Source organism: Diadema antillarum, unplaced genomic scaffold (genome assembly GCF_040938485.1).
Source record: "Diadema antillarum isolate AM-2024a unplaced genomic scaffold, OU_Dant_1.0 seq00001535_RagTag, whole genome shotgun sequence".
NCBI lineage: Eukaryota > Metazoa > Echinodermata > Echinoidea > Diadematoida > Diadematidae > Diadema > Diadema antillarum.
In genome coordinates this window covers 64,778-80,117 of record NW_027272267.1, presented here as the reverse complement: position 1 = coordinate 80,117, position 15,340 = coordinate 64,778, and the positions used below count along the sequence as shown (strand labels likewise).

Below are 15,340 nucleotides of genomic sequence, written 5' to 3'. Positions count from 1 at the left end.
TTTCTTTGCAATAACTCACGAAAAACATACCCTATCACCACCATATTTTGCACATATTTAGTTCATGTCACGTACATTATTTCACAAAATAACAACTACTTCATCAGACGCCATCTTGGGAATGTAAATTAAGGTCATAGGTCATAAACGTTTCATCCTGTATTTTGGTGAATACATGTCTTTTCTTTCCCATATTTTGTACACGTAAAGACCATGTCACAAGGATCATTTCACAAGATAACCACTTTTTGGTCAGATGCCATCTTGTCTGTGCAAAGTGAGGTCAAAGGTCATGTGTACTTTTTTCTCTATCTTCGTTATGACGTGTTAACTCTATGGGAGGGAATTTGTCTAGATGTGAAAATTGACATGATTGTCTTTATCGAGCACTATCTCACTTACCTTTCGGTGAATTTCTCCCAGATTTTAATATGTTGTAGCTGAGACTTTGCGCTATCGTTTCTTTGCCCACTCTTTTTCATACGACATCGAAATCACGTCGAAAAACTTCGCTAAAATTAAAGCTTAGCTTCGATGTATTTTCATGTTTCTTTCTTTCTGCAACTTTCTTTGCAATAACTCAAGAAAGATATTCCCTATTACCCCCATATTTTGCACATGTTTAGTTCATGTCACGTACATTATTATAAGATAACAACTACTTGATCGAACACCATCTTGGGTAGGTAAATTAGGGTCAAAGGTCATAAATGTTTCATTCTGTATCTTCGTTATAGTGTATACCGAATTTGGTACCAAAGATGGCAGACCTGACTCTCTTTTCTAAATGAGAATTAAAACATCACACGGTCAATGTCATTAAACACAGATGAAGCCTGTATGGTCATGCATATTGCGATCAGCACTCGAATCATCGATTAAAAAAAATCGGATCACCTAATTTGTCAGTGTTGACAAATTCCAAGTCTAGTTATACTTTTCTTTGTCTCTTAACATATGATGGAAAGTCTTTTTTTCTGAATACACTACTATTTTACATGTTACAACATTGTTAGTTATTTGGAAACAATCAGCTGCATTAATGTACTTCATACCACATTAAAATGGACCATTTTTGCTTGTTAACAGTTATGATGAAGCCTCCGAAACATGTGTTGCTGCTAACTTCAAGCCGCCAAAAAAAAGATGTTTCTAATCAGTGTTACCTTTATTGCTACTGTTGCAGTTTCCTGTAGAATCATATTGCCACATGTAATGTCATAAATTCGAACTGAGCATCGCTCAAAGTGTACACAGATTGTTATTCACTTTTGTGGAAGCCAATTTCCTAATGATAATAAGTATGAAGAGTTAACATTATGGACTGCCATAAAATGTACATCTGTATACTGTTATTCACATTTTATTGATGCCCTGTTGTTATTCTAGCATGTTGTGATAGTTGCTTACTGTAGTTTTATTATTTTAAGTGAATACAGGACTAGAACTTTGTGTTAACAGTTTTGAAGCCTCCGAAACACACTAGTTTGTTAACCGAAGCCTCCGAAACACACAAGTCTGAAAATTTCAACTTTGTTAAGAATAATCGAATTTTTTCGGGATTTGGATTGATAAATGTTTGTTGCCAATTTGAGATAATTTGGGGCTATGTTTAGAGTGGCTCTTGCTTGTGGAACATTCTTTTAACTTAGAAATAGTTTGTCAGGTACCATTTTTACCTTGGAATTTGAAGTTCACATCCAGATAATTGCAAGAGTGAATATCTGTTGGGGGAAAAGTGTTTTGATATTTGTTCACAACAATGAAATGTTGCATTACATCCACCATTTATGTTCATTTGGTTGCTGTGGGTGACCAAAACATTCATGTTGTTTTTACCTAAATTTATCTCAAATTCCATAATAGTCACTTCATTTTTCATATTTAGCCTAAGAATTAAGCTCTGGAATGACAAAATATTGAAAATATAGACATTCCTTTATAGAATAAAGGCAAAGATAAAATGGAAACATTTAACTTTAATTTTTTACCCTTGCCACATCAAAGTTACACCCTTTACTGTAAAACTGACCATATATATATATATATATATATATATATCACTGTGTCCAAAACTCTAGATGGCTCTACCCCCCCCCCCCCCATGATAAAAAGTCCCCTAGGCGGAAGAGGCACTATATTAGGGGTGGATTTTTTTTCAATGTTTACAAATAAATGTATCAAAAGCTATTTGAGCCTCTCATCAAGTGAAGAGTACCTTTAACATGAATGAAAAAAAAAAAAAGATATTCACAATCCTTGACGAATTATCTTTTTTCCTTCCCCGTTTTTTCACCTTTGTCAATGCGTCCAAACACCCAATGACTATGATCTCCCCTCCCCAAATGATAATGATAACAGATAACAGTAAAGGTGATTTATATTTAATGATAATAATCACAATAACAATAAGAGAGATAATGATAAAGGAACAGTCTGAAGCAGATATATGGATGGTTCTATGATCCATCAAACAAAGTTGGGTGGAAAAAACAAGCAAAGAGGAGGGAGCAAACAAAGGTGAAAATATTTGATTTTTTTCTATTCTAATGCATAGGAAAAGAAATATCAATGAAAAAAAAAACCCAAATACACACCATACAAGGCCCTGAGAGCCATGGAATTCCACAGGTGCCTGCGATGGGGGAGGGGAGGGTAATTTCAAAGTAAAAATCTCATTTCGACAGGAAGAGTCTTTTGGCAGAATTTTCTGGGAATGTTATATCAAAGCGTTTTTAGTAGTTTTCCCCCAATTTTGGTTTTTGGTTTTGTTTATTTTATGCGGGGGTGGATATTTGTGTGTGTGTGTGTGTGTATGTGTGTGCTTGTGTGCGTGTGTGTGTGTGTGTGTGTGTGTGTGTGTGTGCATGAGTGGGGAGGTGAGGGAAAACAGTTACGGTTGGATTTCAACGGGTGCTGCTAACCCCTCCAAACTCAAGTTCTGTGATAAAAGCAATTACGTGGCGGGTAGACGAGAGGAACACAATTTCATGAAGGAATGGGAAAGTGTTTTGTTTCATTTCATCAATAAAAATGTGGAAAATCAAATAGAAAAAAATAAAAGCCCTCTGACCCGTGGATTTCCACGGGTGCTGCTAGTTGGTCATGAATGTGTACCAAGAAAATGGAGCCGGTGATATAATAGTGCATGCGCACAGGCAGCGTTCTTCGTAATGATTAGCGAGACAGAAAATACTTGAAGTGAAATTTATAAATTACAATTGTTAACATTCTATTCACTGGAATTGAAAATATTCAAATGTCTTACCTACATGTACCTCCCTGTTGCTGCTAATTGTGAATTGAATGTCCACAACTTTATGCATCAGATTGCACTTTAAGCTGAGATACATTAAAGCTCCCTACCATTTTATTATTACTTGTTATTATTCTACTTTTTATGTACAATTTTAATTTCAGTTTTATTGTCCCCGCCGAACGAGTTCGAGCAGGGGACTATGAAACGGGCTCCGTACGTGTGTGTGTCCGTCCGTGTGTCCGTCCGTGTGTCCGTGTGTCCGTGCGTCCGTGCGTCCGTGTGTGATCAAAATCTTCAATTTGCTACTTTTCTGTCATTTATGAGCCAATTTTGATTGTTTGCTTTATATGATAGCTCTATGTGGGAGCTTTGAAACTTCTACACAGAATTTCAGTTGTGACCTTTGACCTTGACCTTTGACCTATATTGTACATTGGCTACAAAATGCTACTCCTTCGCCATTTCTAACCAGATTTCGATTCCGTTTGCTTTATGTGATGGCACTAGTTGAGGGCTTCAAAACTTCTACACAGAATTTTGACCTTTGACTTCTTTGACCTTTGACCTTGATTTTTTGACCTGTATTGTACATTTTGCTACAAAATGCTACTCCTTCGCCATTTCTAACCCGATTTCGATTCTGTTTGCTTTAAGTGATGGCATTAGGTGAGGGCTTCAAAAGTTCTACACAGAATTTTGACCTTTGATTTCTTTGACCTTTGACCTTGATTTTTGACCTATATTGTACATTGGCTACAAAATGCTACTCCTTCGCCATTTCTAACCCGATTTCGATTCCGTTTGCTTTATGTGATGGCACTAGGTGAGGGCTTCAAAACTTCTACACAGAATTTTGACCTTTGATTTCTTTGACCTTTGACCTTGATTTTTGACCTATATTGTACATTTTGCTACAAAATGCTACTCCTTCACCATTTCTAACCCGATTTCGATTCTGTTTGCTTTATGTGATGGCACTAGGTAAGGGCTTCAAAAGTTCTACACAGAAATTTGACCTTTGACCTTTGACCTTGATTTTTGACCTGTATTGTACATTTTGCTACAAAATGCTACTCCTTCGCCATTTCTTCCCCGATTTCGATTCCGTTTGCTTTATGTGATGGCACTAGGTGAGGGCTTCAAAAGTTCTACACAGAATTTTGACCTTTGATTTCTTTGACCTTTGACCTTGATTTTTGACCTATATTGTAAAATGGCTACAAAATGCTACTCCTTCGCCATTTCTAACCCGATTTCGATTCCGTTTGCTTTATGTGATGGCAGCAGGTGAGGGCTTCAAAACTTTCTACACAGAATTTTGACCTTTGACTTCTTTGACCTTTGACCTTTGACCTTGATTTGTGACCTGTATTGTACATTTTGCTACAAAATGCTACTTCCGGCGGGGACATATATTACGCACCGCGTAATTTCTACTTTTCCTTGTTTAATTTCAGTTTTATCCTGGAAATGAAAATATTTACATATTGCTGCAGCTGCTAAGTGTGAATGGACACTGTTTGCACTAGCTAATAAATGCAAAAGCTCCCTATTGTGGGAGGGGGACAGCCTTTCCACCCCCCCCCCCCCCCCCCCCCGCCCTGTGTCTAATTGGTGTATACTTTGCTGTTCTATTGTATGATGTTATTTTCTTTGTTACAGGATTATCTGTGCCCTAATTGTAATGGAGGATTCATCGAGCAGATACATGTAGAGGACAGTACAGACCAGTCACATTCACAATCAGATGAGTCAAAGTTAGTAATGGTAATGGTAATGGCTAATGGTTATGGTAAATGTAAAGGTAAAATATTTACTAAGGTTTATTGAAAAATAAAGGAATAGGTATTTGCAGCAAGATAGCAGAATTGCATAATTTTTTACAGTGGGTAGTGACATACAGGAAATATCATACAATCATAATACAATCATAAATATTTTCTGTTTGAATTTCTTTTATGCATGTCATTTTGTAATGCGCAGTAGAGTATATCATTATAGTAGCTGCGCAATATAAATGTCCATTATTATTATTATTATTATAAGTCAGTTGAAGTATAAAATGATACAATTATGCAATTGGTATACTATGGATCACCAGCAACTCATTAGGATGAGCACGAGTTTTTATCCATCAGCCAAGGTGTATGTACAATATGCATCATCCATGCACTCTATCTACTTTGTATTTTTAGCATCTCATCATGAACTCACAACATGATTTTAACCACACTTGGCAGATATCATAAGGCTAGAGATACTGAGTTGTTAAAGTGGTACAGGTGGCCGTCGTGGTTACACGAGATCAGGGCCCCAAAGCTATGAAATGTTTGCATTCAGACTTAATCTCTCCCAAATTCAAAAGAAGTGTAGCAAAATCCTTCCATATCTGGACAGTGTTAAAAGTAGGTACAAAACTAGGAAGAATGGAGATGACAGTTCTAAAACTTGTTGATGACAATGTTGTTGCTGACAGATTTGTCCTGAGGGGTTAGCATGGTAGGTGAGAACAGATTGGTGAATTTTTTTCCCCATCTTTTCATGAATCCTTTATCATTGATGTTTGGAAGGAATCATCATTACATGTTGGGATAAACAAAATTACTTGAACTGTGCATGTGACACTTAGGGTCTAAGAGCAAGGTATTAATTTTTTTTTTTTAAAGATGCCATCTTATGTTTAGATTTCTATGTAGGGAAAGATTACTGTTGTTCAGAATGGTTCAAAGGGTTGGCTCATTCCAAGGAAAACTTATACTAAGTTCATAATTTTATCTAAAATTCCCTAAAAAAAAGAAGATTGGGCACAAAGTATACCCAGTGATATTAACGGGGGGTATGTAGGACTGATTTGCTGTCCATACAGGTGTACATTGTATTGGGTGTACATGCAATCATACAAAATGTATTAAATAACAAACAAAAATTGTTTTAGAAGAGGCAGTTACAACTCACAGACATTCCACACCACAGGGAAATTGCATCAAGATTGAGTTATTTTGAGTTCACTTGAAAGTCATCCCCAGCCCCCTGTTCCTGTGTTTGTTGTTTTGGGCTGGATAAGAAAAATGTTTAAAATAATTGACAAGAAAGACAAGGCACACAAGAATTTAAATGACAACCCACTGCACTATTGTAATTTGGATATTTACATAATATATTGCAGATTACATCATTCTTAGTTTCCTTTTAGTGTATGTCAGTCACCCAGATACGCAACCAGTCATACATAAAAATTTTGTGAACTGCTTGTCTCATGATTAGATATTGATCGGTTCATCACATACTTTTGTCTTCTCAGTCGTTCTGCTGATGAGCGACGCAGTTCAGTGGATTCTGAAAGTGACCCTTTGCAGACACTGTTCGTTTCAACTGTAAGTATCATCGGTTTGTACTCCTTGCAAAACACTTTGAGGATGTGCATGACTTTTTAAAGGATGAAATTTAACTCCTTAACCCTCTGATTCATCAGAATTTTCATACATACTGTATTTGCCAGCGATAAGGCCTCAGCACCGCATCCTGACTTTGGTGACGAAAAACAAAAAAAAAAATCAAAGGGGCTTTGTTCTGATCAAAACTCCTTAACTTGTCTACATCATATTGCTAAGAAATTTGGTATTTTCTGCCTTTCTGTGGGCTTTCTAACAATAATTTATGTTTGATATTAAGTTGTTTTTTTTTCCAGTTGATGCAAACTTTGTGTCAGGATTTTTGTCCCCGCCGAACGAGTTCGAGCAGGGGACTATGAAACGGGCTCCGTACGTGTGTGTGTCTGTCCGTGCGTCCGTGCGTCCGTCCGTGTGTCCGTCCGTGTGTGCGTCCGTGTGTGATCAAAATGTTCAAAATGCTACTCCTTCGCCATTTCTAACCCGATTTTGATTCTGTTTGCTTTATATGATAGCACTACATGGGAGCTTTGAAACTGCTATACAGAATTTCAATTGTGACCTTTGACCTTGACCTTTGACCTATATTGTACATTTTGCTTCAAAATGCTACTCCTTCGCCATTTCTAACCCGATTTTGATTCCGTTTGCTTTATATGATGGCACTAGGTGAGGGCTTCAAAACTTCTACACAGAATTTTGACCTTTGACTTCTTTGACCTTTGACCTTGATTTTTTACCTATATTGTACATTTTGCTACAAAATGCTACTCCTTCGCCATTTGTAACCCGATTTCAATTCCGTTTGCTTTAAGTGATGGCACTAGGTGAGGGCTTCAAAACTTCTACACAGAATTTTGACCTTTGACTTCTTTGACCTTTGACCTTGATTTTTGACCTATATTGTACATTTTGCTACAAAATGCTACTCCTTCGCCATTTGTAACCCGATTTCAATTCCGTTTGCTTTAAGTGATGGCACTAGGTGAGGGCTTCAAAACTTCTACACAGAATTTTGACCTTTGACTTCTTTGACCTCTGACCTTGATTTTTTACCTATATTGAAAAATTGCCTACAAAATGCTACTCCTTCGCCATTTCTAACCCGATTTTGATTCCGTTTGCTTTATGTGATGGCACTAGGTGAGGGCTTCAAAACTTTTACACAGAATTTTGACCTTTGACTTCTTTGACCTTTGACCTTGATTTTTTTACCTATATTGTACATTGGCTACAAAATGCTACTCCTTTGCCATTTCTAACCCGATTTCAATTCCGTTTGCTTTAAGTGATGGCACTAGGTGAGGGCTTCAAAACTTCTACACAGAATTTTGACCTTTGACTTCTTTGACCTTTGACCTTGATTTTTTACCTATATTGTACATTGCCTACAAAATGCTACTCCTTCGCCATTTCTAACCCGATTTTGATTCCGTTTGCTTTATGTGATGGCACTAGGTGAGGGCTTCAAAACTTCTACACAGAATTTTGACCTTTGACTTCTTTGACCTTTGACCTTGATTTTTTTACCTATATTGTACATTGGCTACAAAATGCTACTCCTTTGCCATTTGTAACCCGATTTCAATTCCGTTTGCTTTAAGTGATGGCACTAGGTGAGGGCTTCAAAACTTCTACATAGAATTTTGACCTTTGACTTCTTTGACCTTTGACCTTGATTTTTTTACCTATTTTGTACATTTTGCTACTAAATGCTACTTCCGGCGGGGACATATATTACGCACCGCGTAATTTCTACTTTTCCTTGTTAATGACTATTTCTGTGTGTAGGGCTCTAATGTGAAGAATGACTGAGCATGTGTACACTCACAGGCACTATTCAATTGCCTAGTACCGGTGTGTCTTCATTCACTCACACACTTACACATTGTAACTACCGGTACGTGTGTATTCAATAGCCAAGTATTGCAGAGATAGTGCTATTGTGTGGTGGCAGGATTGCAATATTCTCCCTATTGCATGTAGCTGATATTATACAAATGATGCACAGGATAGAGTGCGTTAGTGTAGGCGTATAGTGCACTCGAGGGTATTTACAATTGTGAAACATGTACGAGGCGAAGCCGAGTGCATGTTGCACTACATTGTAAATACCCGAGAGTGAGCTACGCCTCCACTGACGCCACGAAATAATCCTGTGCATCATTTGTTTTATAAAATGGGTCGAAAATTTGAAAACTAACAGCATTTGTCAGCGTTTTTCACGTACCTTTGTGGGTCAAGACGTCCGAGGATGTTCGTCCCAAACATTTACGCATGTCGCACTCGGAAATCCCGCACATGTAAGTACTGTATGTATAAGCGTATACGTACGCCACATGATTGTTGTGCACAAGAAAGGCCGGCTGGCAACCCGAACGAGAAGTTGTTTACAGGATTGACAGCGCGTATGGTAGCGCGCGACGCACTTGTAACAACTGATTAAGTGCGCACTGCTAGTGTAAACATTGTGACGTCAGTGACTTTACGCTTTTTTGCAAGGCCGTGCATGATAGTAAAAATTAATGCACGCACACGTGACTCATTTCAGCGCTTCCAATTGGCTACATTCTTGAACCCATTTTATAACAAGCGATATCATCTTGCGATACTGATATCTGATCGATCGCTTCTGGGACGTGTACTTCCAGTTTTTGCGGTTCTATAGCCGATATCAAGTGATATCACCTTGCGATACCGATATCTGATCGATCACTTCTGGGACGTGTACTTCTGGTTTTTGCGGTTCTGGAAGATTGTACCGTACCAAAGAACCTACGCAGTGTAGGATCTTTGATCGTACATTCAAAACGCACAGAACTGGTCATGCACAAGCAAACATGGATCGACCTGATGACCAATTTCGGAGAATGTTTCTGTCGCGAACAAATACGCGAGTTTGACTTCAGGCTGAAATGGTCTTTCCTGCAAAGCAGATATTTCCATGCTCTCCACTGAACTTCAGCAACATCATGTCCTTCATCTATAGATATTTTCCATAATTTCCTCGTTTGGCATCATTGGCCCTGCATTGGGCCGCTTCGAGAAGAATCCCATCTATCAAACATAAAGTTGCAGATTAGAAAATAACTATTATTCATTATAAGACAGAATTTGATACGATCTATGAATACTAGTACTTCAGCCTTCAATGTGCATAAAAGTGTACATTAACACATCTATATTCAGAACTGGAAGTTTTTATCCCAAGAATTAGGGGTAAAAAAATTAGAGCGCCACACACGTTTAGGTTTCGGAGAGATATGTGATAGGGAGAATTGCCGCAGTGGCTATGCTCATCAACTTGCAGTTTTGCTGTGCTTTCTTTTCTACACTAAACTGTTGAATTGACACCATGACAGTGATAAGAAGGTAGAGGAATAAAGAAATGTCGCTACTTGACTGCAGATCACAGCATCATCTGTATCATTGTCTGACTAATTCAGTGGTTGATATCGCCTTGGCACATTGCATAGTCCATAAATGATTATGTGTGTTGGTTAGGCTGGTGATTCTCTGAGTTGGAAAGACAGTAATTTGCTTGTGCTGGTGTACAGGCTTAGCGCTGGCGAATACGGTATGGTTGATAGCAAATGGTATTTGGCATTGGGAGAACTTCTATCAAGTGACGACTAATGTTTGTGTGTGTTGATGAAATTGTACATTTTATGTCCTTCCGTTACCAACCTCATTAATATGCTTATTTTATTACCTGAACAAAGAATTGACCAAAAAATTAATGGGATTAAAAGTGCTTGTTCTGTTTGCAAATTTGTGATGTTTGAATTGTTCTGACAGTAAAACTTTTCTTGTATGTCCTTTGTACTTCTATTTAAAGCTTTGCATTTGTGCAAATCATGCCAAACTCTTTGAACCAAAGACGTTACTCCTTTCTGTGGTTGATGCCGAAGATTGCCATGCAAGAGTACATTCATAGAATGTTTAAATTGTGTGGAGGTGATAGATAGGCCTAATTCATGCTTCAGCTCTGCATCAGATTGAAATCAAGGAATAGTATACTGCATATTAAGTGATTATGTGCCAGAGCCTGATTGTATATGCACATCCAAGTATAGCATGTGATAGTGGATCACTATTTTGAAAGAAGCTGTCTAGGATTTGTGCTGGATATCCTGTAATGAAAACTCCAATATAACAACTCAGTACAATCTCGGTACAAACTTCGTACATATTTATGCATGTACTGCCTGACAGTGATTCTCTGGGGAATTTTAAGGCCATGGGGGCAAATGTCAAGAGTCAAAGACCAGGTTAAAATGCTAGAATTTTACTATTTAATGCTGAAATTACACTTTTTCTCCATACCTTGGAGATTACCCACTGTATAAACTAATAAAAGTGGCAAAGGTCAAGTAAAAAACCTCAAATCCCCAAATACTGCTCTCCTAAAACAATAAAGGAAAGTGAACAATCAACACATTTGTGATGAACATATCATTTAAATTTTTTGCCAGTTATGTGAAACTGTTGTCACACATTGTCAAGACATACCATACAGGAACTGTAGACCTATTGTGAGAACCATGCATTATGGCCGAGGCATACCAGTCACATAGCGACACGTCTAGTTTAAATGTGTAAATGTTGCTTGTAACAGAGGATGCAACCACAAACCTCTCCCTTGTCATAGTACTGAAGTGGATGTTTCCAGTAGTGACCAGAAATATCCATTGCCTTGCAACAGAAGTGTGTCTCCCAGGTCATTGAATTATATGGGTTAATCCCAATAAATGTGGATTGAGTGAAAGCAGTAATATTACTACACACACCAGTGAAAGTTTGAGGAAAATTGGACAATCTGTTCAAAAGTTATAAATTTTTTTATAGTTTTGGTGCTGTCATCACAAGATAAAAAGACTAACTACAATTCATGGTGTAATTTATGGACAGTAATATAAAGAAAGTATAAGGAGAATTCCACAAAATGTCATTCATGAAAAGTACACATTCCATTGACTTTTTTCTGACAAATGTTTTAAGGGAAATATTATTCCCCTCTGCTTTCTGAAAGAGCTATTCAAAGTCAAGTGCTCTTTCATTATGCTACAAAGATGAAAATATGTTTCATTTTCTTTATATTTTCTTTGAAGTGTTGTCCATAATGACATCATGAAGTGTAGTAGTCTTCTTTTCCAGTGATAACAACACCAAAACTTCAAAAATTCATAACTTTTGAATCAATTGTCGATTTTCATTAAACTTTCACTGATGAGTTCTACTGAAGCCCAATGCCCACTGTGCGACCTGAGCCTGCGATCTGGCGCGAGTTGAAAGTGACCATGAGCTTGCACCTGATTACCGCAAGTCAACGTGATCTCGCTGCTGGTGCGACCTCTTCAATGCCAAAGCCCACCATGTGACCTCTTTGCGATCTCACAGCAACCTCCCATGGAAATGCCTTTTGTCCCATTTCAGCACATGCATGCACGGTCGAGGAATATGCAAATTGCGTATTCTTTCGCACACCGAACTTGGTGCATGTCTAAGGAGGGAGCGCAGTACTTTGCCTGTGTGGTTTTTCATCCATAAGGAATGGTCAGGCACGCTTTATTACCTTTGTCAATAATGGTGGAGGTTGAGTGATCATCGGCGTTGGTTTGTCTGTTTGCTAAATAACAAAAAAAAATTTGAGAATGGATTTGAATGAAATTTGCAGGAAAAATTTATAATGACACAATAAACAAATTATTCAATTTTGGTGGTGATCTAGAAATTTTTATGGATTTTTGAAGTATTTTTGGTCTTTTGGCAGATCTAGGGTCAATGAACCTGGGAATTCAAGTTCTGTGTATTTGGGGTTTGCATGTCTTGCGGGCTCTAAAGTGCGTGCTGTGCTCACGGGCCAGGCGCCGCGTGGCTGGAAGCTTATGACAGAGCAAAAGGCTTCCATATTGGGACATTGGGCGGTTTTCAGCATGCATGTATAATGGGTGGAAATGAGCTGCTTGGCAGAGGTCCCTGCACTCTGTGAGTGCTTTTCTAGTTTTATTTGTTTGTTTAGCATATATCTTCAGCTTTTAATTTTTTTATGCCTCCGCCACGAAGTGACGCCAGAGGCATTATGTTTTTGGGTTGTCCATCTTTCTGTCATTCCGCCTGTCCTTCCATCCTTCCATCCCTCCGTCCGTCCATAATAAATTTTGTGGACAGCATAACTAAAAACCTATTAGAGATATTACTTGGCATGTATGTGTAAGACTGGGCGAAGTTGTGCTATCAACTTCTGGGTGCACATGCTCAAGGTCAAAGGTCAAGGTCAAATGCTCAAAATTTCACTATTTCCCCCATTTCTATGGAATGCCTTAAGGTATTTTCTTGAAGCTTAGTGTATACATGTATTGCCCAATAAAAATTATCTAGAGAGAGTTTTGGGCTATGAGGTCAAAGGTGAAAGGTCAAGTGAATATGTTATGACAGTGATTCTCTTGGGAATTTTAGGGTCATAGGGTCAAAGCTCAAGGGTCAAAGACCAGAGTTAAATCTTTGAAAATTTTTCTATTCTATACAAAAATTACACTTTTTTCTCCATATCTTCGAAATTACTCAATGTATAAACTTATAACAGGGTCAAAAATCAAGAAAAAATCCTCAAATCCCCAAATACCTGCTCTCTTTGACAATATAGACATTCATCCAATTAAACCTACAGTGTCGACCGCGGGAAACGTCACGCTTTTCCGAGATCTGGACAAGGCCACTCACGCGTATCCCCCGGGTATACGCGTTCAGTGGACGAATCCATCCGCCCGCACGGAAAATCCATCCCAGGGAATTTGCGTCTCGATTGGCGCGGGTTGTACGAGGGTGGACGAGGGTATTCAAGGGCACATTCCCGTTATATTTTAACCAAGTTCTATTTTACCGCTCAATCAAAATACATTTCATGGAGTTCGACTATCCCCATTTTTATCAAATTCCGATTTCAGGGGCTTCTTTTTGATTTAATCACACTCTGATGTCCACTGCCTTGATTGTTCGTTTCTTTCTAAAGAAGTACACCTGCGGAAGTTGTGCACATGCGTTCATCACACAATAATTATTAGAACAAATCGACATCGGTTTGATAGGATCATCTAGCCTCGTGGATCCGACACCGCGTCTGCTATTCACGACTTTTAACGACCTGCGCCACCCAAATTTCATTGGTGAAATTATGGTGGCCCGATAGGGCCACAAAAAAAAAGTCGGATGTTTCCCTTTACTTTTGAAAATGAACAGCGGTAACAATCGGCTCCTAAGACGCAAAAATAAATGTCGCATGTTTGCTTTTGATTTTGGAAAGGAATCACGGTAACATTTGACTCCGTATGATACTAGAATAAATACCGAATGTTTGCTTTGGAAGTGAATGATAATAATATTCAACTCCGTACGATGATAAGATAAATGTCGGATGTTTGCCCTACGTTTGAAAGTAAATAGCAATAACATTCAGCTCCGGAAGATGCTTCAGAGTAAATGTCGAATGATCCCTTTGACGTTCGGAAATGAATAACAAAAATATTCAACTCCGTATGATGATAAAATAAAAGACGGATGTTTGTTTTTTATTTTCGAAAGTAAATATCAATAACATTCAACTCCGGAAGATGCTAGAACAAATGTCAGATGATTGCTTTTACGTTCGGAAGTGAATAGCAGTAATATTCTGCTCCATACGATGCTGAAATAATGGTTGAATGTTTGCTTTTAAATTTAGATTGAATAACAGTAACATTCAGCAGCGTTCGATGGTAAAATTAATGTTCAATGATTGCTTTGATGTTCGGAAATGAATTACAATAATATTCAACTCCGTATATACCATTATAAAATATACAATGTATGTCTGATGTTTGCTTTTACGTTCGAAAGTAAATAGCAATAACATTCAGCTCCCGAAGATGCTAAATTAAATGTCGAGTGATCCCTTTGACGTTCGGAAATGAATAACAATAATATTCAAGTCCGTACGATAAAATAAATGACGGACGATTGCTTTTACTTTCAAAAGTAAATAGCAATAGCATTCGGCTCTGGAAGATGCTAAAATAAATGTCCGATGATTGCTTTTACATTCGGAAGTGAATAGCAGTAATATTCTGCTCCATACGATGCTAAAATAACGGTTGGATGTTTGCTTTTAAATTTCGAAATTGATAACAGTAACATTCAGCTGCGTTCGATGGTAAAATTAATGTTTAATGATTCCGTTGATGTTCGCAAATGAATAACAATAGTATTCAACTCCGTATATACGATGATAAAATATACAATGTATGTCTGTTATTTGCTTTTACCAGTCGCAGCGGACGGGTACAATTAACTCACTGTTTTCATTTTGACCTGACTTCGCTTTCCTCTTGAATGAACACGTTTCGCACGAAAACCGCAAGGAAAGTGTCGCAGCAAAACTGCTGTAACTTTACTATTTATTCATATTTTTTGATAATCCGAACAGTTATGAAAAGTAAAAACCTCATTTTAACCTGCCATTATGTTACCTTTTTTAAATAACGACGATAAAATATTCCAAAATGGAGCATAACTTCACTCTCAAAACGGAAAATAATTGTCAGAAATTGTGCTAAAATTTCACATTTTGACTTCGTGAACAACAAAAAACTCTCAAGTATGTTACTAAGTATGTATTTCTTTCCGGAACTCTGAAATATCACATTAGAGAAGTCAT

The 15,340-nt window shown here is 37.7% G+C and overlaps 1 protein-coding gene across 1 annotated transcript in view; it reads left to right on the top strand.

The window, feature by feature from the left end:
* The window catches only part of LOC139710467 (uncharacterized), a 99,828-nt gene that overhangs the window by 27,497 nt on the left and 56,991 nt on the right, over positions 1-15,340 (top strand). The window contains exons 2-3 of the mRNA XM_071622381.1: positions 4,922-5,016; positions 6,561-6,633. Of these exons, the coding sequence (XP_071478482.1) occupies positions 4,922-5,016; positions 6,561-6,633 (168 nt within the window). The remainder of the gene's footprint in view (positions 1-4,921; positions 5,017-6,560; positions 6,634-15,340) is intronic.